The sequence below is a fragment of the Sminthopsis crassicaudata genome, chromosome 5 (genome assembly GCF_048593235.1).
Source record: "Sminthopsis crassicaudata isolate SCR6 chromosome 5, ASM4859323v1, whole genome shotgun sequence".
Classification (NCBI taxonomy): Eukaryota; Metazoa; Chordata; class Mammalia; order Dasyuromorphia; family Dasyuridae; genus Sminthopsis; species Sminthopsis crassicaudata.
Window position 1 is genome coordinate 302,715,995 of NC_133621.1, and position 26,050 is coordinate 302,742,044.

Genomic DNA, 26,050 nt, shown 5'->3' on the forward strand with positions numbered 1-26,050 from the left:
CAGCCCCCCCAGACAGACCATGCGGGCAACTGGGCGGAAGGACTGTCCGTTCTTTATTTACATCTTCTGGAGAATGGCCACAGTCTGTGGAGCTGGGCACCAGGGCTCCACGCTCAATCTTTGGGGCCGGGCCCCAGCCCGGATGGGGAGGATGGCTCAGTAGGGGCGGAACTTGCGCTGGGCGCGCATCAAGGCGATCCTCTGCTTGTCCTCCTCAAACTTCTTCCGCAGCTGGGCCAAGTCTGGGGGGAGGGAGGGAGAGAAAAGGGATCAGGGGGGAGGGCGGGTGGTCACTGCCCTTCTCACCCCCATCCAACCCATGACAGATCTATGCGAGCCATAAGGAGGGGGGTCCGGGGAGGGATAGCGTGGGCGGCCTCTGCAGACTCCAGCTGCTCCCAGCCCGAGCCACAGCTGGCTGACAGCTGGGGAGAGCCCAGCCCCCACTGCGTGCCCCTCCATGGGGCGGGGCTTCCACTCACGTTCCATCTTGGTCTCGCGGTGCTGCCAGGCGTAGAAGTTAAGCAGCTCCTTGCGGGCCTTCTTGCGCTTCTCCCTCTCCAGCACGCGCAGGCTGGCGGCCTCGGAGCGGGGCAGGCCGGGCCGCCGGCCTTTGCGGGTCACCTTCACCCAGCCTTCTTCATCTGGGACCCCCTCCTCCGCCTCCGCTTTGGCGTCTTCCTGCGGGAGAGGGAGGGCCCCGTCAGCCCCCACCCGGACGCCCAGTCAAAGGATCCCAGTGCGAATCCTCCCGCCCTCATCCTAAGGCCCCCTTCCCCCACTGCAGTCACTAAACTTGGGGGTGCACACATGCTGCAGTGGAGGCGCTCCCTCTCTGTGCAGGGGGAAGCCAGGCCTCTAGCCCCCCAACCTGCCCCCCTGGGGTGCGGGGGGTCTCACCTCAGCTGCTTTCTTGTCGTATTCCTCCATGAATTTGTCCACCTCCACCCTGAGGGCCTCCGGGTCCACCAAGGAATCCGCATAATCCGCTATCCACTCTGGCAAAGGGGCAACAGTGAGGGATGGAAGCCGGATGTGCAATGAGGGATGGAAGCCCTGCGGCTCATCCCGGACTAACCCCGCAGGGGCCGCCTCCAGAGAGGCCCAGGCCCCGCCCACAGGGGAGGAGAGCCAGAGTTGGAGGCTCCTCTCTCGAAATGTGTCTGTGCCAGGGTCAGTGCCCGAGTCTGTCTCAGTGCAGCGGAGGAGCCCCCCGGAGGCGAGGGCATCGATGGGGGACCGACCCCCTGTTCCCTCCCCCGACACCACTGCCCCCCACTCACTCTCAATGCCGGTCTTCACTGGGTGGCTCTTGGTGGAGGCGATCAGGGGTCCCGGCAGGGCCACGGCCTTGGGCACGGACGCGGGCTTCCTGAACACCACGTAGGCCACCTGGAATCCCTGCAGGAGAGAGCGGCCGGATGAGGCACTTCTGGGGCCCGGCCGGGGGCTCCGCCAGGGGGGCTCCTCTGCCCTGTGGACCGGCAGGTGGCGGTGGGGGCCACAGGCGCCAAACAGCGCGGGGCGGCGCCCCCTGGCGGCTCAGGGCCTGTGTCCGCCTCCCCCCCAAAGAAAGGGCATTTTCTCCCCGAAATAGAGGAGTAAATCCCCCCCCCCCATCCCACTCCAACTCCTTCTGGGTTTGACCTACCGGAACCGGCTTGGGGCAGAAAGACTCGGACTTGGTGTCCTTGGGCATCTCCGAGAGGTCCGGCTTCTCCTGCAGATTCACAGACTGGACTGGGCCGCAGGCGGAGAAGAGCTGGGCCAGGCAGCCCTGCGGGTGGGAACGGGAGAGCAGTGAGCCGCAGCCCTGGGCCAGTCCCGCCCCCGCGGCCTGAGCCGCGCCCCCTCTCCCTCCTTCCCCCCCTCCCCCGCGGCAGGCTCACCTCGGAGCAGTACGGGGGCACGTTGAGGACAAAGAGGGTGCGGTCTGACGGCCAGCCGGACTTGGCGCCTCCCCGCACGCGGTGCTGCTTCACGTAGAGGAAGTGACAGGCGGCCTGGTCCTGGGTGAACTTGATGGGGATGGCTGGGAGGGAAGAAGCGGGCCGTCACTCCTGCTCAGCAACCCCGACGGCTCCCCGGAAACCAGCGCTCCCCGGAAACCAGCGTCCGGCCAGGCTCAGGCTCCTCCATCTCCCGGCCCAAGCAGAGGGCGTGTACCCCGCCCCCCCTCTGGTCCAGGGATCCTGACCCGCCCCCTCCGCCCCCAGCCCAGCTCAGGCTCCTCCATCTCCTGGCCCAAGCAGAGGGCGTGTACCCCGCCCCCCCTCTGGTCCAGGGATCCTGACCCGCCCCCCTCCGCCCCGCCCCCTTCGCCCCCAGCCCAGCTCAGGCTCCTCCATCTCCTGGCCCAAGCAGAGGGCGTGTACCCCGCCCCCCCTCTGGTCCAGGGATCCTGACCCGCCCCCCTCCGCCCCGCCCCCTCCGCCCCCAGCCCGGCTCAGGCTCCTCCATCTCCCGGCCCAAGCAGAGGGCGTGTACCCCGCCCCACCTCTGGTCCAGGGATCCCGCCCCGCCCCCTCCACCCCCAGCCCGGCTCAGGCTCCTCCATCTCCAGCCCCGCCGGGAGCCCCACACTTGGCCAAGAAGGGGGGTGTGCCTCCCCACCCCAGGGTCCGGGGGATCACGACACGCCCACCGGCCCCTCCCCGTAAGAGGCCAGCCCAGGGGCAGCACCTGCGGTGGAATTCTCAGCCTCTGTAGGCATTCAAGGCCTTCCCAGCAGCCGGCTGCGGGTCCCGTTCTTCCGGACCCAGCCCCCACTAAGGAGCAGTTGGGGGTCTGCCCCCTCCCCCCAGCTCGCCTCCCCCTCCTTCCCTCACTGCTCCATGCATGCATTCGTTCGTTCGCTCCGTTCCCTCGCGAAGCATTTACTAAGCAAAGGCGGGAACGTCTCCCGTCCGGAAGGCGGCCCCTCCCTCGCCCGCCCGCCCTCGGTCTCCAGCGCCCGGGTCCGGTGCCGACCCCTGCAGGACCCTCTCCCCGGCACCCCTCATCCCCTCCCCCCCCAAGGCACACCGCGGCCCCTCCGGCCTCTACGCCTTTGCCCAGCGCCCTGCGTGCTCTCCTGGCCCCCCACCCCCGAGCCGCCTTTCCTCGCAGCAAAGGTGCGGGAAGGGTTAGGGCGCGGCCCGGGTCTCCCTCGGGGCTCACCTCGGTACCCTGGAGGATTCGTAGCCCCCTCGGGGGTCTTTTCATTCACATGCGTCTTCTCGCCCGCCGCCATGATGGAAAACGGCGCGGGGAATCCTGGGAGTCGTAGTTCGTAGCCGCCAACGAGAAAGAGCGGAGATAGCGGGCGGGACGTCTCGGAAGTTACGTATAGGAGAAGCGGGCGGTGTCTTAACTACCGGCAAAATCACGTGTCTCCTCCCCCCCGCCCACTGTGGGGGCGGGGACTGTTGAAGACCCAGGCGCTAATTTCTAGTCCTAGTGTTTGGGGAGGGCTTAGATTTCTGGGAGGGATGGAACAGGATGGCTATTTAGAATGATATGGAGCCGCAATGGTGGGGGAAGCTCTTTTGGGCCCATTGCACTGAGGAGAACGTCGAGGTGACGAGCGCGCAAGCGAGCCCTGGCCAAAGCCCCCGTCTCGGACCCGTGGCCAGGCCCAGATTGAAAGCGCCCCTAGCCCGGTGGCGGCTCACCCCGCGATCGCCGGTCCTCTTCTTCGTGGAGCCCGCATCCAGCCCCGACCTCTCTCCTCAGCTGCACCTTTTGGACGGCGCTAATCAAGGCTTCCCTAGGCAGCTCGAACTCAGTATATCCAATCAACCAAGCAATCAATCAATCAATCAACATTTATTTAGTACCTACTAAGTGCTAAGCTCCGGGAAACAAAAAGTCCTGTCCCCAAGGGAAGGCGATGGGGGGTGGGGGAGAACAAAGGCGTCCTGCTCCAGAACTAGGAGATCTCAACCCGAGCGAGGCATCGACTGGGGACTGGGGAAGCCGGGGAGGTCAGTGGGCAGAGCGGAAAGTGCCCCAGTCAGGAGGCCGGGGCCAGTCACTGCGCGTATCGGAAGAAAGGGAGGTTGGGAAGGGCCTTGAATGCCGAAACAGCTTTTTGTATTTGTGCCCGCAGGCGCTTCTTGAGTGGGGTGACGCTGTCAGGCGCGGACAGTCCGCTCCTCTTCCAAACTTCCATGGGACCTGGAAGGGCCCACTATGTCTTCAGGGTCTCCGCCTCGGTGCGGTGCAGGCTCCTCCAAGTCACTTTCCACTCCTTTCCACCTTTACTCTCCCTTTCCACCTGGACTTTTGGGAGAGCCTTCGCGGCCTCCTCCGGGTCTGCTTTCCCCTGCCGGGGGCCTTTCTAAATAGAGGCCGACCTCCTTCAGGAAGAGCAGCACCGCCCAGCACCCCCAGGAGTCCCAAGTGGCATCGGAAACCCACAGGAGGCAGCCTCTGCTCCGAGCACTTCAGGCTCCTGGGAGCCGTTTCCGCCCCCTTTCATTGCACCCAGTCTCGGGATTCAGTGTCCCCACCTCCTTCCGGGCTCCCCTCACATCTCCGCTAAGGTCCCACATCCTGCAAGACTTCCCCAAAATGCCCTGGGCCTCCCCATTCTCTGCCGGACCTCTATGTAGCCCCGAAGCACCTGGAGCCTTTGCTGGAGAACCCTGGATGAATGAGATTGAGCTTTGAAGGGACTGCTAGAGATCCTGCTTCCTTCCAACCACTATCAATCCCAAGAGGCCCAGGGTCAGGGCCGGGATTCGCTGCTACCTTCAACCTTGCCAGGGCTCCCACTCTTGTCCCAGTTGTCCCGGGCCCTAACAAGGGGGGGCAGCTCTCTTCCCGCATGCTCCTGGACTAAGTCTGGCTGTTCTTGCTTCTACCTAGGGTCTCGAGCCTTGGGCTGAGAGGGAGCCCGCTCTCTGGGCGATGCCATCCTGCTTCCCCGATTTCCCTTAAGGCCGGCTCCGGCCCTCACCCCCATTCAGCAGATGAGGCACTTGAGGCCCAGGGGGGCAATGGGAGCACTTCCAGCCTCCTGCTCTGGCCCCTGGCCCGGCCCCCACAGAGCCAAGCGCCGAGCTGTGACCCCACACAAGGGCAGCTGGGGCCACTCTAGGTATAACAAACGTTTATTCAGAAACAGGTGAATACATAGTCTCTGACTCCCTAGCCCTCCCTCTCCCTCCAAACAACAAGAGACACGGATGGTGAGCTAAGAGGGAAGGACGGAGACGCCAAGACCGCTGGCCCCTCCCTTACAAGCAGGTCCTTCACTTTGGAGAGGGAGGGAGGGAGGGATGAAGGAACGCCGTGACACCCAAGGGAAGACGTCGGCTGGGGAGAGGGATGCCCCCTTTCTCCTCAGCCAGCCCGCAAGGTCTCCCCGACGCTGGGTTCCTCTGCAACTTTCCTGGGGGAATTTGAAAGCTACGGAGAAAAAATGAGTCTGTGGCTGCCGCCTTGTCCTGGGCCACTCAGGGGTTCTTGCCTCAGATGCCTGGCTGGCTCAGAGGTGGCCAGGGCCCTTCTCAGAAGGCCCACGCTCCCCAGTCTCCCCTACTGCTCGAAGCCAAGAAAGTGGGGTTCTTAGAGCGCAACTGACTAGAGGGAGGGAGAGAACAAATAGGACATCCCGCTCTTTTGTGTTGGGAGGGGCCGGGTGGCTTCTGTGGAGGTTGGGAGGAGGTGGAAAGGGAGATAGCAGAGGGCGTGGCTGGACCCCAAGGGGGGCTTGCGGCAAGCCTCGCTCCCCCCAACTCAAGCCCACAGCCTGGGCCCCCTCAGCACTGGGCTGAGCCCCAGTTGGCAACCCCTGGCAGCCTGCAGGAAGGGGGCAAGCCTGAGGCCCGGAGAAGGGGCTCTCCTCTCCATCTGCCCAGATCATCCCTGGAGGGAGAGGGCTCTTAGCCACTCAGAAGCAAGGCTCAGATGCCAGGGCAACCTCTGGCCCGGAGATAACACAGAACAGACCTGACAAAACAAAGCAAAAACCCCAACTAATAGGGAGGGAAGAATAGAGGGAATGAGGGAAAACACACCCTAAAGAAAACACTATGGTACAGGGAAGACATGAGTGCAGAAAACCCCACCCACAACCGCCAGTGCCAGCGCGGTCCCGTAAGAAACGCATGAGCTCCCGTGGCCTCTGCCCACACTGGTGGCCTATGGGTCACGGAGGCTGCCACAAGCTGTCTTCTGAGGGTGCCGTGGCAGGTGGGTGGCCGTGGCCTCCCCCCTCTCCTGCCTCGTGGCTACTGAGATTCCCTTTTCAAAGTTTAATCTTAAATTCTGTGGGCTGCACCGAGACCGAGGCCCCCGAAGACTTGAAGAGAGCCTTGAGGATGGTGTCGGGGTCCACTTCGGCGGGCGGGTGAGACGAGGCACTGGAGCTCAATCTCCGTGGCTCACCCTCCTTCTTCACCAATGGGCTGTCGCTGAGCCGCCTGTGGGGGAAAAGAGAGAGAGCCATGCTGCGGGAGGGCCCTCGGCTCCTGTCCAAGAGGAGGACTTGCTGTTGATCCCTCGCTGGGCCGGGGGAAGGCTCTGGCCCAGGCCTCTGGGCCTAATGGATCACCCTGTATATGGGAGGGCCCTTCACTGGGGACAGAAGTGGGACATCCAGGGAGCTCAAAGGCCAGAACTAGGGCGTGCCCCTGAGGGACTAAAGCTGCTGCCATACTTCAGACTGCTGGACAATCCCACTGACAATGTCCACATCTGGCTGCAAGGGGTTCATTTATCTGACCTAAGAGTCCGAGCTGGCCCACTCTGAAACTGGTTCTGACAAGGAGAAAGTGGAGGCTGAGAGAGGAAGGCTCAGAGAAGCTGAGGGAGGCTGTGCCCCCGGCCCTGCCTTTCCAGCCTGGCTTCCTCTGGTCAAAGGAAGGTGAGGGCCAGAGAAAAACAGGTGAGCCCACAGACCAAGCCACCGAGCAGTTCACCAGGAAGAGAGGCCCAGTCAGAAGCCACAGCTCAGAATGAGGCTGCCAAAGAGACACTCCCCCCCCAAGGCCCTTTTGGGTTAGAGAGGCAGGTGAAGGGGACCCAATGATTGAAGGCTGCTCCTGGCAGGACAAGGAGGCCCAGCAAAGACTCGAGGGGGTCTACTTCTAGCTAAGGAAGGGTAAAGGGTGGTCTGGTCAACAAGAGTGACCATAGGTCCGGGATCTAAGGTAGAAGTCGCCAGCAACCCTGCAGAATGGGAACCAAGTCCAGGCCCTTCCTTGGGATTACTTCTGAAAGGATTCATCCAGGGAACAAAGTAGAATGAAACCAGCCTTGGATTGACCCTCAGTTTCCTCATCTGCAAATAAGGATCACAAGGGCCTTCCTTTCTATCTCCCAGGGATACCGTGGAGATCAAAGGGGATAAGGCAAAATACTCTGTAGGCGATTTTGGTCACTATTGAGGCATGACCCCATCTGGAGTTTTCTTGGCAGAGATACTGAGTGGTTGACCACTTTCTTCTCCGGCTCATTTTACAGATGAGGAAATTGAGGCAAGCAGAGAAAGCAACATGCCTGGGATCGAAGGGCTAAGAAGTAACTGAGGCCAGATTTGAATTTAGGAAGATTCTAGGCCCTGAGCTCTACTGCTTGCACTCCTGGAATGTCAGATCAGTATTTACAATAAAGGCTTTTTCCTAAGGTCACAGATGCAGAGCCTAATTTACCCCTTGCTGCCTTTCCAGACCTAGCCTTTGGCCCAGAACTTTTTGGCTCATCCCTGCAGCATGCCTCAGTGGCCATCCAACAGGCCAGCCCACTACTTAATACCAGGAATTGTTCTGAAACCCTTTTAGGAAAGCCCCTGACAAAGTGACTCGGACGCCATGACACTCAGGGCCAAAGGCCAGGGCAGTGACTCCCTCAGCGGTCCATGGAGAGGCCCGACAATCAGCAAGGGAGAAATGAAGCCAGTCCTACACTGTGGCCTTAGAGCATCCCTCCCCCTTTCACCCTCCCTCCCCCCAGCTCTGGAAATAGTAGTTTGTTTTTTTTGTTTGTTTGTTTTAAGAGAATTTAGAGATGAGGAAACTGAGTCTCAAGGGAGTGAAGGGTCTCAGCTTGGGGCATTTGGGTCAGGACCTGAACTCCCACAGAGTCCTTACACTATGTTCACTAGTCTGGGCCCACACCCTCAGCTGGATTACAGGAAGGGCCACAGGCACCAGGGTTCAGGTTCAGTTGGGATCTCTGTTGGACTGAATGCCCAACCAAGGACACAAGCAGAGTCCAAGAGCCTTCGCCAATACTCACAGCAAGATGGGCTGGTCCGACGTTATGACGCTACCGTTCATGTGAAGGTTGCATTTCATTGGTTGGCCTGCAAACCAGAGAGAAAACAACGTTGGCAGCTGTGGAGGGGCCAGCCGGCTTCCGAGACGAGGCTCCTGGAGCTGCTGGCAGCTTCAAGGCCCTTGGAAGAGACGGGCTGGGCTCCAGTTGTGGGTGTGACATCAACTGCCCATTTCACAGACTAGGCAGGTGAGGGTCTGAAAGGCATCAAAAGGGATGGGACCTGCCCATGGCCCAAGCTGAAGAGCCAGATAGGATCTAGAGCTGGATACTTATGCCATGCTATATTCTTACCATTTTAGCAATATCTTTTAAAAAAAGAACATTTTATTGCTTTCCAACCACAAAAACTCACCTTCTCACCTATCCCCTATGAGAACAGAAGAAAAAATAAAACCCTTCCAATTGTGTGTGGCCGAGCTAACAAATCTCCACAGAGGCCCCAGCCGGCAGTGCAGCCTTTGCGGCTCTGGTCAGGAGTTTCTGGGGCTAGCTGGACAGAAGCTCAGCTCTGAGACCCTTCTCCTGGCTTAGTTCACTGCTCTTTGCATCACTTCACATGAATCTTCCCAAGTGCTTCTGCAATGGGTCCTTCCTCAGCTTCCAATTCTTTGCCATATTTTTGCACCTTCTTTATGCCAGGGCCTATTTATTTAACCCGCCCTCCCTCCAACTCTCCTTCCTGTTTCACACACGTGTGGGTCCAAAGGAGGCTTTGAGGAATCCAGGTGAAGAGATGAGTGTCAGCTTCCCCCCCCCCCAATTTCTTGTGTGCTCTGGTTATAAGGAGAGTTCACCCAGAGTACACTGCTCCTCCCCTCTCCTTCCATTAAGATCAAGGGATAACGGGGCCCAAGCCTTCTGTCTGACGGACATGCTTTCCATGCTGGAAAGCAGCTTGTCCTTGCTTATTCCTTCAGAGAAACCTTCTTATGTTTCTCTTAAAACCAGGTCAGACAGAAGTTCAGTGTCTTTTCCCCAGGAGGGCTTGCAGGTGCATAAGGAGACTGCCTTACCACTCTCCCCCTTTCCCTCCCACATAGGGGACCCTATCCTTGGCTTTTTCCCTGTGCTCTGCTGCCTCCTGGTGGCGGCTGTGAAAGTGGGGGATTCAGATTCTGGCTCCTGCCTATCTGAATTCTTTCAGGCTCTTCCTTTAAATCTGGCAGCTTTGGATTTTGGCTTAGAAATTCCAGGGAATTTTCATTTCAGGAGGGGACTGGCAAATTCTTTGCATTTCCTCTCTCTTTTGGTTCTACAGCAGCTAAGCAGTTTTCAGATTTCTTAAAAGAGAGGCATCTGGATCATGACTGTGGTGCTCAGATAATCCCACAAGTATTCATTTGCTTCTCCTTTATTATTTTCCAGGTCAACTGCTTTTACTTTTAAGATAGTTAAGTTTTCTTTTATTTTCCAGGCTTTTGACTTTAATATCTGTTGTCTTGTGAAGTTATTGACTTCTATTTAGTCCATTCTAATTTCCAATTTGCTGCTTGTATCTGTTAATTCTGTTCCCAATTCTTTCTTCTTCTTTTTTTTTTTTTTTTTAAACTCTAGCGCTCTCATTTCATTTATTAAAAAAAAGTTAAATTTTTATTTCAAACCCAGGAATTCTGGTTGAGTTCATGTGCAGGAAATGTTTTTCTCTGAGGCTTTGCTTATAAATGTTGTGGAGTCATTCTTTCCTTCTGGACTCATGTCTTGGGTTTCTCTGCCAATTAATCCCATTCATTGGAGGGGATTCTAGAGGCAAACAGAACTCGAGGGAAGGTTTGGGCTGCTCTGGTTGCTGCATGACTGCACATGTATATATAACTTTTATCAAATTGCCTGCCTTCTCAATGAGGGGGGCGGGGAGAGAATGTGGGAGATTTTAGAACTCAAAATTAATTTAAAAACAAAGGTTAGAAATTGTTACCATGTGAATTTGAAAAAAATCAGACACCGACCACCGGAGAAATAAAGCTGCCTGGAGCTCCAGACTTGCCCTAGTCTCCGCCCAGGGCAGCTGGTGGGGCCACAGACGTGTGTATGAATACCAAACTCCCCAAAGGGAGTTCATCTTGGCCGGAGGAGCCTCTGGGTCTGGAGGTGAAGGGCAATCCAAATGGCTTCCCCTTCCGTCAAGCTTACCATCCAGACACCGGTTGTTGTACTTCTTATAGGCGGTGATGGCGTCTTCTTTCTTCACAAACACGACCTCGGCCACCCCAGGTTGGACCAGGCGGGCTCGCTTGAGGGCCCCACACACGCAGAAAAGCTCCTGGGAAAACCAGAGAGTCAGAGCTGAGACCCAAGCCCAGATCCATGATGCGCTCATGTCCGAGTCACCGGACCGCAGTGCCAGAGAAGCCAGCATCTCCTTCACGCTGCCCACGCTACTTTGCAGAGCAGCCTCTCCCAGGCCCATAATAAATTTAATGGAGTTTAATCTTTCTGTTTAAAGAAAATTGGGCAGGAAAAGCCTATTCACCTAAAATCCTCCTGGATTCATCTGTTCTCTCTTCCTGCAGCTTCAGAAGACCCAGGAGCACCACATATCTCGGGGATAGTCACCTCCAGGCCAGGCCCACTCAGAATTGTACTTCTGAGGGGCACGTGAGAGGGAAGCTGGCAGGGGAGTGAAGAAGGGCCCTGACTTACTGCTCCATTAATTGGTTTAGTTTGGGAAAACGGGCCAAATCAGCCTTGGTGGAATTAAGCCCCTTGACAAGAGGGCTAAATGTTCCTTCTCTGGTCCAACCTGTTTTAACCACTCCTCCCTCCCAGAGATACGGAGGTGAGCCTGGAGTGCTAGCTCCTCTCGCTGGCTCCGGCCCACAGGGGCACTCACCACTATGTCCTCCTCGGTGACTCGGGGGTGCAGGTTGTTCACAGTCATCTTGGTACCTTCCAGTGGGCTAAAGATGGGCTGCAATACCAACAGAGGTGGCGGGGGGGAGCAGGCATGTCCACACAGCAAACCGAGAGGGAAGACACAATTGATCAGACAGCGAAGGGGCCCCAAGACAGTAAAGCATGACTCCTGTTCTCTAGCAGTCAAAGGATTAGGAAACACATCCCCCTCAAAAACTTCAGCAGGAGCTGGGGCAGGAATGACCTTTCATCTTACAGAGCAGCAACTCGGGCTCACTGGGGGTCTTTCACGTAAGAAAGCCTAAAGGCTCTTTCCTCTAGGAGTGATGTCAAAGCCAGGAGCCAGGCTTTTGCCCCCAAGACCAGGGCAGGTGCTTGACACTATTCTCTTTGGTGACTGTAGCCATCTAAGTGAACAGAAGGCTTGGGGCTGCGGGCGCAGTTGGGGGAGTGCTGAGGGTGCGCCCTGAGCCTCTTCCCAGACAGCTCTGGGGAGGGGATGGGGAGTCGCAGAAGTTACAAAAAGATCAATACTTTCCTTCGAGAAGCTCCCTCAGATGGAGCCTGCTCCTTTTTCTGTGAGGGGTGAGCATTCCGACCCGAAGGTCACTTGGGCCTTTTCTTGACTCCGACCAGGGGACCTCCCCTCACACCCAGCCACTTACCTGCATATTCCCTTGTTCTCCATGTGGGAGTCGAAGGAAGGAGGCAGACACTAACTGGGGGACCCAACACCGGGAGGAAGTAGCCTTGAGCCCCAAAGTGACGAGGGCAGGAAAAGGCCAATCCCACAGAGCAGCCTTCCCAGCTCCCTCTGGGCACTCACCTCAGCAGGGGACATTTCTTTGGGGAGGTCTTCCTTGGTCACCAGGGTCCGGGACATGTTGGTCAAGGCTTTTGTCCGCAGAGGGGAAGGTGGGGCTGGAAGGGCTGTGTACGTGTCATTCTGGACGACTTTGGTCAGAGGGAGGGCCTTGGATAAGGAGAATTTAGAGCTGCTGAACCCTGCCTGAGCAGAGAGAGGATGGCAGCATGAGCCTGGGCAGTTCCCAACACAGCAGCCCCTTGGGCTCCCCCCGCCACGGACTTGAGAGGGGAACACGAGCGCCTGTATCTGTGCTGCCTCTGGCCTCGGTAAGCCCTGACACTTGGTCTCACCCACCAGAGGCTAGAGCCCCTGCACACAGGCGAGCCGCCTCCTTTCTCTGCACTGAAGACTAGCAGGGCTGGGGGGAGGGCACTGGGAAGACAAGGCTAAGGGCCATCCTGAAAGGTCCACAGGGTGGATGTGGGCTTGTCCTAAGTGGTCAGCTAGGCCAGGATTGGACCAATGGCAGAAGCCTGATTCCTGATGATGGAGCGCTGCCAGCGGTACCCAGGCGCAATGCCAGCTTTCTCAGCCTATCAGTGTGAGCTGGGCCTGAAGCCACTGATGAGCCAGTTTAAAGGCTGTCTTGTGCTATGATGAACGGCTGCCCTCCATGCCAGAAAAACCACACTCTGGAAGGGTGGCAGGAGCCTGCTGGACTTCTTTCTCCTTGACGCCCTGAGCTCCAAGGGTCTCCTGTGGCCGACTCCAGGAAGGAGCCACGCTAAAGGCCCCGTCGAGCTCGAGGCCAGGGTTTCTGTCTGGGACTTTCCTGGAGCTTCTTCCAGGTCATCTGTGTATAAGTTCTCCAAACTAATTTCACTGTGGAAAACTTCTTTAGGGACCGGAACCACATGGACAAAGCACTAACTCCTGGCCTATGGGATGGGGCATTGGGAATATTGCCAATCCAAAAGGAGCCCTGGGCCAGGCATAGGAAACCAAGTAAAAAGTCCCATGGCATGAGATTCTGAGAGGGGCGATACGCAATTTCTACTTCCAAGGGGGAAAGTGCCGCCCGGAGCCCCAGGGAGGACACCCAGGCCCTTACCATCTGCTGCAGGAAGCTGGGGCTGCCAGCAATCTTCATCTGTTTGCTGGGGATGGGCACGGCAGCTTCCTCATCTTCATCCACGTCATACAAGCTCTGAGGGCGGCACCGAGAATTGCCATTGGCATGGTCAGTCGAGAGGGGCTCACACACAGGGCCCGGGAAGTAGGGCCATGGTGGCTCAACATCCCCAGCCCGGGGAGGGCGCGTACACACATACACATACACACACTCACACGTGCCTGAGGTGATCCTGACAACAGTTGTGCTATTTCACTTTTCTCCCGTGCCGGCCGAACACCCGAGTGAGAACTTTCCTTGAGACAACCATTGAGCCCGGGGTGTCTCTCAGCTGCCACCCCCCCCCCAGCCTCCCTCAAGTTCCTGCATTTTTGCCACCTCCTTCCCCGCCCCCACCTGCAGATGGCTCCTTAAAAGTTTTTCCACCCACAAGCCTTTTCACCTGAGAAGTTTCCCATGACCACAGGTATATGAACTAAGTCACGAGTCGGACCTTGCTCAGTTACAGACTATGATTTCACAAGCCCCGCACTCAGCTGTGAGACCCAAAGCTAGCCTAAGACTTCCCGACGCAGATGCTGACTAACCGTGCCTGCCGACCCCCCAGACCCTCGGGTAAGTCTGGGTCACTGGGTGGCTGCACCCAGTCTCCACCGTTTCAGTCTCCTGACAAGCCAAGCCCATCCCCTGCACCGGTCAGAACAAGGGGCCACAATCAATCCGGGGAAGCCCACCTGTTTATGCTGATGGTTGTTGACCACGTTGATTCTCATTCCAGCGGGATGGGGAAGCATCGGGAGGGCAGCTTTCTGCTGTGGGACCGACAACCACAGGGGGTTAGTGGGTCGGTGCCCTGGCACATCACACCTCCCCCTCCCCATTTCCCCGATAAGGGCTCTGACTTTGCCCAGACTTGGACTATGTTACAAACCAGGGCCAAGTTTGAGACAGACGAGCCTGAGAACTCTTCACGTGGCTGATGCCCCCGGGGGCCAGCCCTGTCCCCTGCAGACTGTGCCCATGACAGGCCTCTGCAGAAATCTGTAGCAGCCCGAGCAATTTGGAGCTGGAGAGGAGATGGGGACCAGAGTGCCCGGTGCCCGGGAGGTCAGCGCCGCTTGCCCCATTCCCGATCTGTGGGAAGACTCTCTATAGAGTCTATCTTAAAAAGGTTCAATGCTGACACGCCAGCCCCTGGCTGCCTCTCTGAGCACCTCCGAGGGCTAAGCCCACACAGCTGCACTTTTCAGAGCCTCGTGAGGAGGTCGTAGAGTGCCCCCTGGCCAGACTGAGCTCTTTCCCCCCAGCTGCCCAGACTACCAAGCCCCCCAGCCATGATGACCCACCGGCCACGGCCCCTACCTGGATAGTTTTGGTAATCTTCATGGTGGGAGGCAGCATGCTGGCAGCCGGCCTCAGCAAGGAGGCGGGTGAGCTCCGTTTCAAGCTGATCTTCTCCCGGGCATCGGTCACTTTGGTCCCCTTCTCTGGTGCTATGGCCTGAAGTTTTCGGGAGTTCAGCATCTCCCGGGCATCCTGCACTTTCCCTTTGATCCGAAAGCGAGCATCTTTCTGCACAAGTTTTTCCCGGGCATCTTTGACTCCCAACTTCTGCCTGGCATCCGTAAGCCCGATCTTCTGCCGAGCATCAAATATCTGCTGGAAACCCGGAGCCGGCATCGACCGATTCAGGAGGGCCTGAGGGAGCCCAATGCGAGACCGGATGCCTCCGATCCCCGGCCTGGCATTCAGTCTGGGAAGAGAACACAGACCACTCTCAGCGGGAGCCACGCCCCTGGCCTTGCCTCCACGGGCTGGGAGACGGCCGCCGCGGCCCTCGGGGAATGCTACGGGAAAGTTTTCGGACGAGTCAGTCACATCTCTTTGGGATACATCTGGGGGTCCCACTCTCCCCAATGGCAGACACCGAAGCGGTGCCGTTTCCTGATGGGGAAACTGAGTCAGCCAGGGCCCACATCAGGGGGCAAAGATGCTGCCTTGTGACTGTTTCTGATCAGGCTAACCCGGGGTCCGTGAACTTTAAAACCCTATTTTATCACTACCCAAAATAACAGATTTCCTTTACGATCCTCCACACAGAAAAACATTCTGAGAAAAGCTCCTACGTACTCCCAGACTGCCAAGGGCAGCACCAGACCCGGCTCCACGTTTTTGTGACCCCCCCTCCCCGCAAACGCTCAGTTTCCTTCTCTGTACCAGGAGGGATTTGGCTCGGATGACTAAGGACACTCTTGGGTGGATCTGATGCTGCTTTGAGAATGAGTATGTCTATCTGAGCAATGGGTCAACAGTACAAAGTCTGTCGGTGCAGCAGAGAGTGGCAGGTGTGTTTTTCCTTTCAGAGCTCCAGCCTGCGAACACCTGTAAGCACGCCCCAGCTCCCGGCTCTGGCCTTCCCCCATCTAAGGCCCCTCCAAGGGCACTGGATTTTCCCTTCCCTCCTCTCCAGCACCCCATCAACGACAAGCACTGGGAGAAGCACAAAGAGAAGAGTCTCCAGGGGGAGAGGCAGGGGTGCTCCCCACCGCCCGCCGAGGCTCCAGCAGGCCACGATGCCAGGACCGCAGAGGCCTCTCACAGGGAGCCCCTGTGATTGCTGAGCAGGGGGTGGCGGGGTCGGAGCCGCTGTGTGGCAGGGGGATGAAGGGGGAAAATGACCAACTGGGGAGGGCAGTGAGGAGTCCGGGGACGCAGCAGCCCCCAACAGCTCCTAGAGACAAGCAAGGGACCTGCCCCATGGAGCTGCCTGAGGCCAGGAGAGCTTTTCCAGGACTCTCTGCACCCAGCGGGCGCCCGGCAGATGTCCCCAGTCTCCTTTGGGGCTGAGAGGAGCACACGACTGGGATGCGGCCGTGACGATCTCTGGCCCTCCTATGGCCCCCACAGGGCGCCTAAGGCCCCTGGTCCAAACCATCTCTGCCAAGTGGACAATGCCCTGTGCCAATCTGGGCCCAGATCAAAACGAGGGCCCCCTGACCTATGATCCTGGAAACCCTCCTGCCTCCCCAAACCCTCAACTTACTAAGAAAAACCTGACTCTGCTCTAAGTCTTTGCCGGGCCACCAAGCCTCCAATGGCCCCGGGGCCATTTACTTCCTGTGGACCCTTGGCCATGGGCTTACTGTCGAGCTGGAAGAGAGCCCAGAGGCCAACCAATCATGACCGCCTACTGTGCACCAGCTCACATAAGTGTGCCGGGCACATCACAACTATGATCTCATCTGATACCCACAACAGCCCTGGGAGGGAGGGAGGGAGGCCTATTATCCCCACTCCATAGCTAAGGAAACGGAGGCAAGCAGATATGAAGTGTCTTGCCCAGAGTCACAGAAGGAAGTGTCTGAAGCCACAGCTGAACTCACATTTTCCTAACTTCTGCACCTCAGTTTCCTCACCTGCAAAATGGGTTGGACTAGATCAGTTGTCAAACACAGAGCACTTCCCAGTGGGCCAAGATCAAGTCCAAATGTTGGGAAATAGTGAATACCTAAAAATGGAATCAAGCACAGCCCCGCATGTGGCCAGTAGGGCTCCAAGAGTCTCCCGGGGCCCTCTTTGGACAGGCGGTGCGGCCTATCCGGTGCTTTCTTATGCAAAAAGCAGACTTGTGCTGACTGACGGGGGAGGTGGTCTGTGAGAGGCCCCTAACCTGGTTCAGCCTCAGTCTCCGCTCTGTAACGGGTGGTTGGGAGGAACAAGGGAATGAGGCCCCGCAGAGCACCCAGAGACTCCCGAGGGCCAAGGCTGCTGGGTGCTCCACCCCCTCCCACCTGTCCGGGGCTCCCCCTCCTGGTCCCTGTGGCCAGCTCTGGCCGGCCTTCTCTGGCTCCCAGGGCACCCGCCACCCTGCTTTCATCCCAAAGCCTCCTCCCATCGGGTCACTTTTCCGAATGACGGGAAGCAATCCAAACGAAATGCTCACCTCCGGGGCTCCTCGGAGCTCGGCCCCCCATCTACTACAGGGCCCCCCCGCCCCCCGGGCAGTGAAAGTGGGCTTTCTTTCCTGGAGCTGGCCGAGTGCCACCTCAGCTCTGGAGGCCCACGGACGCCTCATCTCCGCCCCCTGGCTGGCCGCCAGCCCCCCGAGGTCCCTGAAAACGCACTTCGGTGCTCCCCAAGCTCGTTACCCCGGGGTCTGGGCCGCTCTGCCATGACCGTGCATAAAATTCCATCCTCCGGAGTGGCCGGCGGACTCATTCCCCATTATGGTCACTCCCAGACACAGACAGCACCCCCCCACTTTCTGAGGCAGCCCCGTACTGAAAAAGTATGGCTCAAGTCAGCAAACACTCGCGTCGATGCAAGATGCAATAAATACGTACTGAGCAGCTCCTGCACGGGCGCGAGAGATGCTGCTGATCACTGGGGGGTTGGGGACCTGAGATCTCACAGAACATACCTGGTGACTGGTGAAGGAAAGGGCGGCGGGCGGCAGGGGGGGAGGGGGGAAGAGACAAAGAAGGTTCAAGGAAAAGGTGGGAGCGTCCCTAGTTCCCGAAGGGGGACAAGAATTCAGAAGCAGAGCCAGCAAAGCCACGGAGCAGAAGGTTTCTTGGGGGAGGGGGAGGGGGGTGTTTCATGCTGCCAAGGTGAGAAGGACTGGGTCACCCAGTGCAGACGCAAAAAACAAAAACTGAAACACCTAGCAGAGAAAATCCCCCAGCGCAAACTGCCTCCAGGCTGGCTCGGCCAAATGCACGCATCTGAGGAAGGGGCACAGCAGCAAACTGGGCGTTGGGGGAACCTGAACCCGGGGAACGGGGGTGGGGGAAATCCGGAGGGGCAGGGCTAGAGGCCGGGACGAGCCCGGGATGATGGTGAGGGCCCTATGGGGCTCGCCACAGAAGGCCGTGGAGCGGTCCCTGGGAAGCTCCGGGAGGGGAGTCCCTAGAGCTGGGGCCGGGGCTCAGGATGAGCCAGTGTGATGGCGGGGGAGGGCGAGGGCCCCGGAGGAGAAAGCACCTGTGGAGGGCGCCTCCCGGAGGAGGCTGGCCATGGGAAGGGGTGAGAGGCGGGGGAAAGAAGCCGGACTCCCACAGGCCGAGGAAGCACCGGAGGAAACCAGGGCCCTCACTGCATTGCTCCAGACCCCCATTTGTTCCCTCAAGACAAGTGTGAGAACTGGCTCCCTGCAGGGAAAGGGCAGATCACTTGTGTCAAATCCACTTTCAAACAAGAGCATGAGGCTGCCAAGCTCCCTGGTCCTCACTTCCACAAAGCCACCGGGCTCCACGGGGGGCTTGAGCCTGTGGCCCAAGCCTAGCCCCCCACACCTGACAGCCCCCCCCAGCTACAAAAGCAATGTCTCTGTTAGGAACCTACTAAGAAGGTGCTAAACTGGGTGCGAACAAAGCATCCAGAAGGGAGCCAAAAGCCTCTAAGAGACAACTGGGAGCCACAGAAGGTTCTAGAGCAGCCCACGGCAGGTCAGACTGCCAGCAGCATGAAGGCAGACCACAAAGAAGACTAAGGTAGGACACCAGTGGGCAAGGCACTACAATGGTCCCGGCAAGAGGTAAAGGGCCCAAGGGCCCGGCCCAGACTGGGGAAGGAGGGGGCCGGGGTCCTTTATCCACCTCCCTGGTCTGTCTCCCTAAAGGGCTAAAAAGCTCCATCTATGGCAACTGTGAGCAGTGAGGCAGGAGGTGCTCCCCAAAACCCTCCCCCCAGACTTGGGTAAACAGAGGCAGAGGGGAGGGAGGAGGCAAAGGACCCCCACTGGCCAGCAGCAGAGAGAGGGCAGGACTTTGCCCCATCATCCTTCTCTGTAATGGGCCCAGTTTCTTGAAAGCCCCAATGAGTGAGGGAGGGGGAGAACTTAAAATGGAAAATAGTGAACTGGGCCCCAGAAAAATCCAAGTGGGATGCACCAGCCCTTTCCTGATGCCCCTCAGCCAAGTCTGCCCCCAGGCCTCCACGCCCCTCCAGTCTGCCCAGGCCCTGGGGGTCCTCTGTGTCCAGTCAGTCCAGGCCTCTGAGCATCCCCAGCTGCTGCCCATCCCACTGGCCCAAAAGTGACTTCACTCCCTCCCCAGCCAATGCAAACATTCAGCAAAGTCTCCACCAGGCGCCAAGGGAGTGCTCCAGGGCTGACTTAACTCCCCAGGAGCCCAGGAGCTGAACCCAGGACAACCCGAAGGGGCCCAGGAAAGCTCCAGAGAGCGCTGGGAACTGGAGCGGCCCTTCCTCCAGGGCCCTGAGCAGGGGGCTCCCAACCCAGTCAGGATTTCTGAGACGTCAATGCTGTTTTCTCATCCTTGGGGACCTGAGCCAGGCGGAGAGGAGGGAAGAAGTCCAATTTCCTGCCCCGGGGGGGGGGGGGAGTGTCACAAAGCCCCTTCTTTCCATCATCAGACAGAAGGTGCCTCATTTAACAAAGGAATAAACTGAGGCAGGAGTGAGCAGGGAAGGACTCACAGCTCCGGGGCTGTCAGTCAAATCTAAAGGCAGGAGCAAAGAGAACTGTGGACCAGCGACCTGGGGCAGGTACTTCCACTCTGGAGTCCTAATGGCTGCGCGGGGGGGACAACCCCCACCTAGGATAGGTATAATCGGTACCTGCCAGCGGCAGAGGAGGTGGCAGAGTAGGGGGCAGGGAAAGACACCTGCCCCCCTGCCCCCCAAAAAATAAACGCCAATCACACACAGAGAGCAAACTGTGGAACCGGAAGGCTGGTCAACACATGTTAACTTCACCTGTTGTTGGTGCTGTCGCTGTTTGTTTTTTTCTTTCTCGTGTTTTTTCCCCCCTTTTGATCTGATTTTTCTTGTGCAGCCTGACAGATATGGCAATAAGTTTAGGAGAATTGTATGTTTAACCTATGTTGGACTGCAGGGAGAAAAATGTAGAACAAAGTTGTGCACAAGTGAATGGTGGAAACTTTCTTTGCATGTATTTGGAAAAGCAAAAAGTCTATATAAAAAGAGATGACCCCCAGCTCAGGGAGGAGGATGCTGGGGGCACAAGATTACTTCTTGGGGCAGGCTGAGGTCAGAGGTGAGAGAAGGACAAGAACTTCTTTCCAGATCTCACCCCAAGTCAGCAAGCTTCCTCCAGATGACAAGCCTGACACTATTTATCGGAGAAGGAAGACTTACTGTAGACGCTGGGGGAGGCTCTCAGTGGCAAAGCCAACAGAGAAATGACAGGGGGGGCCAACGGAGGTCCCTGGCCATTGTTGCCGGTCCTTCCAAGGACATCCTGAGGCTGTGGTTTTTGCTGTAACCCACAGAGGCCACAGTGACAGCCCAAGGAGTCAGTCCTGCAATGTGTAGAACACGGCAGGGTCACAATCGCAAATGAGGTAGGCTGAGGTAGAAAGCTCCGAGGGTGCTCGGCGTGCTGGGAATGACGGACAAAAGGAGCCTGCTCGGCAAGCTCAAAGACCTCGTCCGTGCACCAGAGGGGAAGGCAGCGTCACTGACCGGCTGGACGTGGGCTGGTAACAAGCCCTCCTTCCATCCGCTGCTCAGGAAAAGCCAAGCAATGAGACTTGACTTCCCTGATGTGGAGTGACCGATTCGCAGGAAGCTGCGACGATGTGTCACAGACAACATGGCAGAGAAAACAGGTTTCCTTTAATTAAAGGTGATTTATAGAGAAATGGAACTCTTTTACTTCAGACAGCAGGCTTTTCTTAATCAGTGTTTTAGCAGGTGACTTGTTGGGGTTCTTTGTACCCCTAGAAATCTTAGTAGTGTCGGAGGGGTTTCTTGGCAAAGCTGGCACAAGGGTCACCATTTCCTCCTCTGGTGGATGAAGGTAGTCATGGGGCCAGTGAGTGTCTGTGGTCACATTTGAACTCAGGTCTTTCCAGTGCCAGGCCCCACGGGGCTGCCCACTGTGCCACCAAGCCGTGCAACCTTAACACTTGGTAGAGCAGAAGACAAATTCTGAGCCTGTGAGATTCTAAGGGAAGTTGAGGGCAAGGGAAGGCACTTAGGCAGTCTTAGAAAGGGGGGTGGGGGCATGGATGTGAATCAATTAAGAAACAGAATCAGAAGCAATTCTGCTAAAACAGCCAGCAAAATCCTTCAAAAAGGGAGGCGCAGTCAGTTCTTAGCCACTCTCAAAACTGGAGGAAGAGCTGGTTCCAACTGTCTCAGCTTGGAGGAGCCCGAGGACCCTGGCACATCACTCTGAGCCTCAGGGGTGGGGGGACCCTTTGAAGCTGGGGACCACGGGCTGGGACCCAGGATTTCAGAGACCTGGGCAACTCCCAGATACAGGAACTTCCTCTACCAGATAGCGGGCACAGAGAGTTGGCACCGAACACACAGGCCCAAAACATCCCCCAGATGAAAACGGGACATGAAAGAAGTAAAAAGACAATAAAATATAGAAAATGTAATCTTTTGAAAGACTAGAGTGCGGCCTATGTATAACAGTGTCTCTCTCACCCAGAGGCCTGGCCCAGGGTCACATGGGCTCATGCTCATGACCTCAAAGGTCTGCAAGGACAGAAACAACCCCAGAGTCCTGAGCACACTCACTTACAGACTATTAATTCCCTATAAGAGGCACATCATTTTTAGACCATAGATGGGAAAACAATAGGGTTGGCTGCAAGTCTGCAATCCAGGGCAGCCACGAGCCCTCCTGGTGGTTGAGATGCTGATGGCTTTATGGAGCCCACCAGCACCTGGCAAGGGTCCAGGGTAGGTTAACCAGTCTCCCTGAATGGCACAGGGTGCCCTGAATGTCAGGCCTGGATTCAAGTTCAAATTCGGACTCTAACACTTCCTAGCCCTGGGACTGGGCAAATCACTTCTCCCTGTCTGCCTCAGTTTCCTCATTTGTAAAGTGAGCCGAAGAAGAAAATGGCCAAGTGTCTTTGCCCAGAAAAGCCTAAATGGGGTCATAAAGTGTCAGATGGGGATAAACAGTTAGATGTGTAGAGATAAATGTTTCCTTGAATTCCAGTGATTTAGGAGACGACTTAACTCAGAAAAGAAGGCTGGACTTTTAAAAATATGAACGAATAAAGACAAAGAAAAGAACTTAGGTAGCTATATGAAATACAAAATAAAATCAATAACGAATAGAACTACAAAAATCAAATCAATCTAAAAATGCAATCCTTTTGACTTTCTCATTTTTAGTTGTTACCGTGACTTCCAAGCACACTAGAAAATGTGATCACTATGCACCCTTCCAAAATGTCTAGAAATAGGGGCGGGGATCACTATTGCACCCCTCTAAGCTCTCCAAAAATGGGGGCTGGGATCACTTGTACCCTTCCCAAATGCCTAGAAATGAGGGCTGGGATAATTATTCCATCCATCCAAGTTCTCCAAAAATAGGGGCGGGGATCCTATGGCAGCAGTTCTGCAGAAATGGCGGCTGCCGAGATTGCCGCACCCCTCCACGCTCTGCAGAAATGGGGGCTGCAGTGATTACCGCATCCCTGCAAGATCTCCAGAAATGGCGGCTGCAATTACCACACCCCTCCACGCTCTGCAGAAATGGGGGCTGCAGTGATTACCGCATCCCTCCAAGATCTCCAGAAATGGCGGCTGCAGTGACACCTCCCAGCTCTGCAGAAATGGGGGCTGCGGGGATTACCACACCCCTCCAAGCTCGCCAGAAATGGCTGCCGCAGTGACTACCACACCCCTCCACGCTCTGCAGAAATGGGGGCTGCGGGCATTACCGCACCCCTCCTAGATTTCTAGAAATGGCGACTGCGGCGACGCCTCCAAACTCTGCAGAAATGGGCGTTGCGGCGGATTACCGCGCCCCTCCAAGACGCCAGAAATGGGATCCGCCGCGCCCCTCCATAATCACCCCTCCAAGACCGCCAGAAATGGGGGTCGCGATAATTACTGCGCCCCTCCATAACCGCCCCTCCAAGCTCTGCAGAAATGGGCGTTGCGGCGGATTACCGCGCCCCTCCAAGACGCCAGAAATGGGATCCGCGGTAATTACCGCGCCCCTCCAAGATCGCCAGAAATGGGGGTCGTAATTACCGCGCCCCTCCAAGATCGCCAGAAATGGGGGTCGTAATTACCGCGCCCCTCCAAGATCGCCAGAAATGGGGGTCGTAATTACCGCGCCCCTCCAAGATCGACAGAAATGGGGGTCGTAATTACCGCGCCCCTCCATAATCGCCCCTCCAAGACGACAGAAATGGGGGTCGTAATTACCGCGCCCCTCCATAATCGCCCCTCTAAGACGACAGAAATGGGGGTCGTAATTACCGAGCCCCTCCATAATCGCCCCTCCAAGACGACAGAAATGGGGGTCGCGGTTGATTTCCGCGCCCCTCCATAATCGCCAGAAATGGGGGTCTCGGTTGATTTCCGCTCCCCTCCATAATCTCCCCTCCAAGATCGCCAGAAATCGGGGTCGCGGTGATTTCCGCGCCCCTCCAATCTCTGCAGAAATTGGGGGCTGGGATCACTCCGGAACCCCCCAAGCTCCCCCGTTTCACCCTCCACGCCCTCCAGACCTGGGCGCGGGTTCTACCTTTGCAGCCCTCTGAAGTCTCCAAAGCTGAGCGCTGGTTCCGCAGTTGCACCCTCCATGCCCCTTACAGAAGACCGCGAACACTTCTGAGACCCTTCCCCGGCTCTAGAAGTGGCTCTCTGTGCCCGGTGCCCACCCTCTCCGCGTTCCAGACACGGGGGAGGCCGGGCTGATGCCCTTCCCCCCAGACCACTGCCCCCTCCTCCCCCCAAGCCCGAGCCCAGCAGCGGGACTCTACAGCCTTTCCCCCAGGACTCTAGTGCCTCACCGCCCCGCCCTCCCTCGAGCACAGAGATAAGCGGCGGCGCCGGCAGCCAATGAGCAGGCGGAGAACACGCGAGGCCGCGGCGTCCCGACCAATCAGCGGCGCCGCTGGCGAAAGAGGCTGGGCCCCGGAGAGAAGGAGGACTTGGCCGGGACCGACTGGAGAGCCCGGAACCCGGGACTCCCCCCCGGCCGTCCGACACTTGGCCAGTGCCTCGGTGGGCTCCTGGCCCCGGGCCCCGGCTCCGGGGCGGCCCCGGGGAGAGAGAGGCTCACTCACCGGCCCTTCACCGTCACTCCGCGCTTCCGGATGAGCTCGTCCAGGGACAGATCCGCCATCTTGCGCCGCGAAAAACGAGAAGAGGCGCCGCTCACTCACTCGGTGCTCCCCCTCCCATCGGTGCCGGAGAAGGACGCAACTACTTCCGGTTCCCAGCTCCCGGTCCTTCCGCCAACGCACCAGTTCTCGCGACACCTGACCTGGCCAATGCTGGGGCGGAGAGGGGGCGGGGAGGGGGCGGAGCCACAGAGGCCGGAGGGCCACGTATCCCATGAAGCCTCGCGAGGCCGGCTTCTTATTTACATACAGAGAATGGAATGTTAAAGGACCTCTTTCTCCCCTCCATAAAAACTTTAAAATACGTGAGGGAAGTTCCTGGAGCGGATTTGTAAGCGGTGCAGGTTATGGTGGACCCGATCAGCCGCTTTCAAAGTCACCATAATCGTAAAAGGTCTGGGGACACCTTCCCGCCACGCGTACGATGCTGGTCAGGTTATGCCTTAAACTTATGAGTAAGGAAAATAACGATTCGGGGTGACGCCCGAATCCTCACTACGCATGTGAGAAGAATTTTTGAGCGGGTACAGGTTGTCCCTAAGGTGACCCGCCTACTTTAGCGGGATGCCTGGGTGTTGCGATCTGCCCGTACCCCACCCCTCCCAGATTTAAAGAGTAGATCACTACACTTAGTTTGCATGTGCGAGTTCAGGCCTCTCCTTTCTCGGTGGGAGGGGAAGGGACTAACCTTAATCTCTTCGCTGAGTGCTATGGAACCAACGGTTCCCTCCCTCCCAACTAGCGGCGGGCACGGCGGGAGGGATTGGGGAGAGATGGGAAAGAGTGAGAAAGACCTTGGGAGGCTCCAGGTGGGAGACGCTGCTGGAGACAGGTAAAGGGAGCGGGGCTTTTTTTTTTTTTTTTCTTTAATGCCGAGCCGGTCCCAACTTGTACCTGGTCTGCAGGTATTGACTTCCCCACGCCTGGAAACTTTCCATCGGTGGTTGGAGTATCACTCATCGGAAAGGCCGGGGAGGGGGCTCATGGGTGCCCTCTAAGGTGCTTTCTCGAGCTGGGATCCTAGGATTTGGGTTGTCCTGAACAGAGCGGGTTAACGTTCATCTGTCCACCCGGGCCGCCACCCCGGAGCGGGGTGACCTCGGGGAACCGGTATTAACGGTTTCTTGTCACCAGGGGGAGGAGGTGCACCGGGGACCGCCGGGACCTCCGGGATCCGAGCCTCGTAATTAGGGTGCTCGTGGGCACACATAGTCCTTTACCGAGGCTCTCCCGGGATCGTTAACTGCAGCTCCAGGCTGGGGCTGGCCCAGGATGAGAATCCAGCCCCTCCGAGTTCCGAGCCAGCTGGGCGACCTTAAATCCTTTGCCTCTGTCTCTCAATCTCACTGCCTCGTGACGCTCTTTTTTCTGTCTCTTCTCTCGGGCTGTCTCTGTCATCTGTCTCTTTTTATCTCCTCTCTCGTTTCTGTCTGAATCTGTTTCTTTGTCTTTTTGTCTCTCAATCTCTTGTCTATCTCTTCTCTATCTCTGTCTTTTTCAATCTTTTAATCGCCGTGTCTTCTTTCCGTCTGTCTCTTTGATCTCTACCTCTCTCTTCTGTCTTTTTCTCTCTCCTCTCGTATCTGTATCTCTGAATCTGTCTTTGTCTCTCAATCTCTTGTCTGTCTCATCTCTTCTCTCTCTCTGTCTCTGTCTCTCTCTCTTTCTCTCTCTCTCTCCTTTCTCTCTCTCTCTGTCTCTCCTTTCTCTCTCTCTCTCTCTCTCTCTCTCTCTCTCTCTCTCTCTCTCTCTCTCTCTTCCTCTCTCTCTCTCTCTCTCTGTCTCTCTCTGTCTCTCTCTGTCTCTCTCTCTCTCTCTCTCTCTCTCTCTCTCTCTCTCTCTCTCTCTCTGTCCTCTCTCTCTCTCTCTCTCTCTCTCTCTCTCTCTCTCTCTCTCTCT

General features: G+C 57.3%; 2 protein-coding genes and 1 non-coding gene across 8 annotated transcripts; 1 reads left to right on the forward strand and 2 right to left on the reverse strand.

The window, feature by feature from the left end:
- Nucleotides 1–30: 30 nt before the first annotated feature.
- RRP7A (ribosomal RNA processing 7 homolog A) lies at nucleotides 31–3,394 on the reverse strand. 2 transcript variants are annotated; one of them, XM_074271875.1, is made up of 7 exons: nucleotides 3,160–3,394; nucleotides 1,890–2,032; nucleotides 1,652–1,777; nucleotides 1,284–1,401; nucleotides 901–998; nucleotides 483–681; nucleotides 31–242 (listed from the first exon to the last, which is right to left on the reverse strand). In XM_074271875.1, the coding sequence occupies exons 1-7, from the start codon at nucleotides 3,230–3,232 to the stop codon at nucleotides 157–159; spliced, it is 843 nt and encodes a 280-aa protein (XP_074127976.1). In that variant the 5' UTR covers nucleotides 3,233–3,394; the 3' UTR covers nucleotides 31–156. The 2 variants fall into 2 exon arrangements, with proteins under 2 accessions (XP_074127976.1, XP_074127977.1); XM_074271876.1 differs by lacking the exon at nucleotides 3,160–3,394 and adding an exon at nucleotides 2,683–2,841.
- A 1,684-nt stretch (nucleotides 3,395–5,078) lies between these two features.
- POLDIP3 (DNA polymerase delta interacting protein 3) lies at nucleotides 5,079–24,266 on the reverse strand. Of its 5 annotated transcripts, none has more exons than XM_074271870.1 (9): nucleotides 24,095–24,266; nucleotides 14,424–14,814; nucleotides 13,796–13,870; nucleotides 13,041–13,136; nucleotides 11,948–12,094; nucleotides 11,099–11,176; nucleotides 10,399–10,528; nucleotides 8,227–8,293; nucleotides 5,079–6,410 (listed from the first exon to the last, which is right to left on the reverse strand). In XM_074271870.1, the coding sequence occupies exons 1-9, from the start codon at nucleotides 24,151–24,153 to the stop codon at nucleotides 6,236–6,238; spliced, it is 1,218 nt and encodes a 405-aa protein (XP_074127971.1). In that variant the 5' UTR covers nucleotides 24,154–24,266; the 3' UTR covers nucleotides 5,079–6,235. The 5 variants fall into 5 exon arrangements, with proteins under 5 accessions (XP_074127971.1, XP_074127969.1, XP_074127970.1 ...); XM_074271868.1 differs by having other exon boundaries at nucleotides 11,948–12,130; nucleotides 24,095–24,265; XM_074271869.1 differs by having other exon boundaries at nucleotides 13,796–13,873; nucleotides 24,095–24,265.
- A 323-nt stretch (nucleotides 24,267–24,589) lies between these two features.
- LOC141545273 (U12 minor spliceosomal RNA) lies at nucleotides 24,590–24,740 on the forward strand. The gene has a single exon (XR_012482953.1). It is a non-coding gene; the product is annotated as a U12 minor spliceosomal RNA (small nuclear RNA).
- Nucleotides 24,741–26,050: the final 1,310 nt, after the last annotated feature.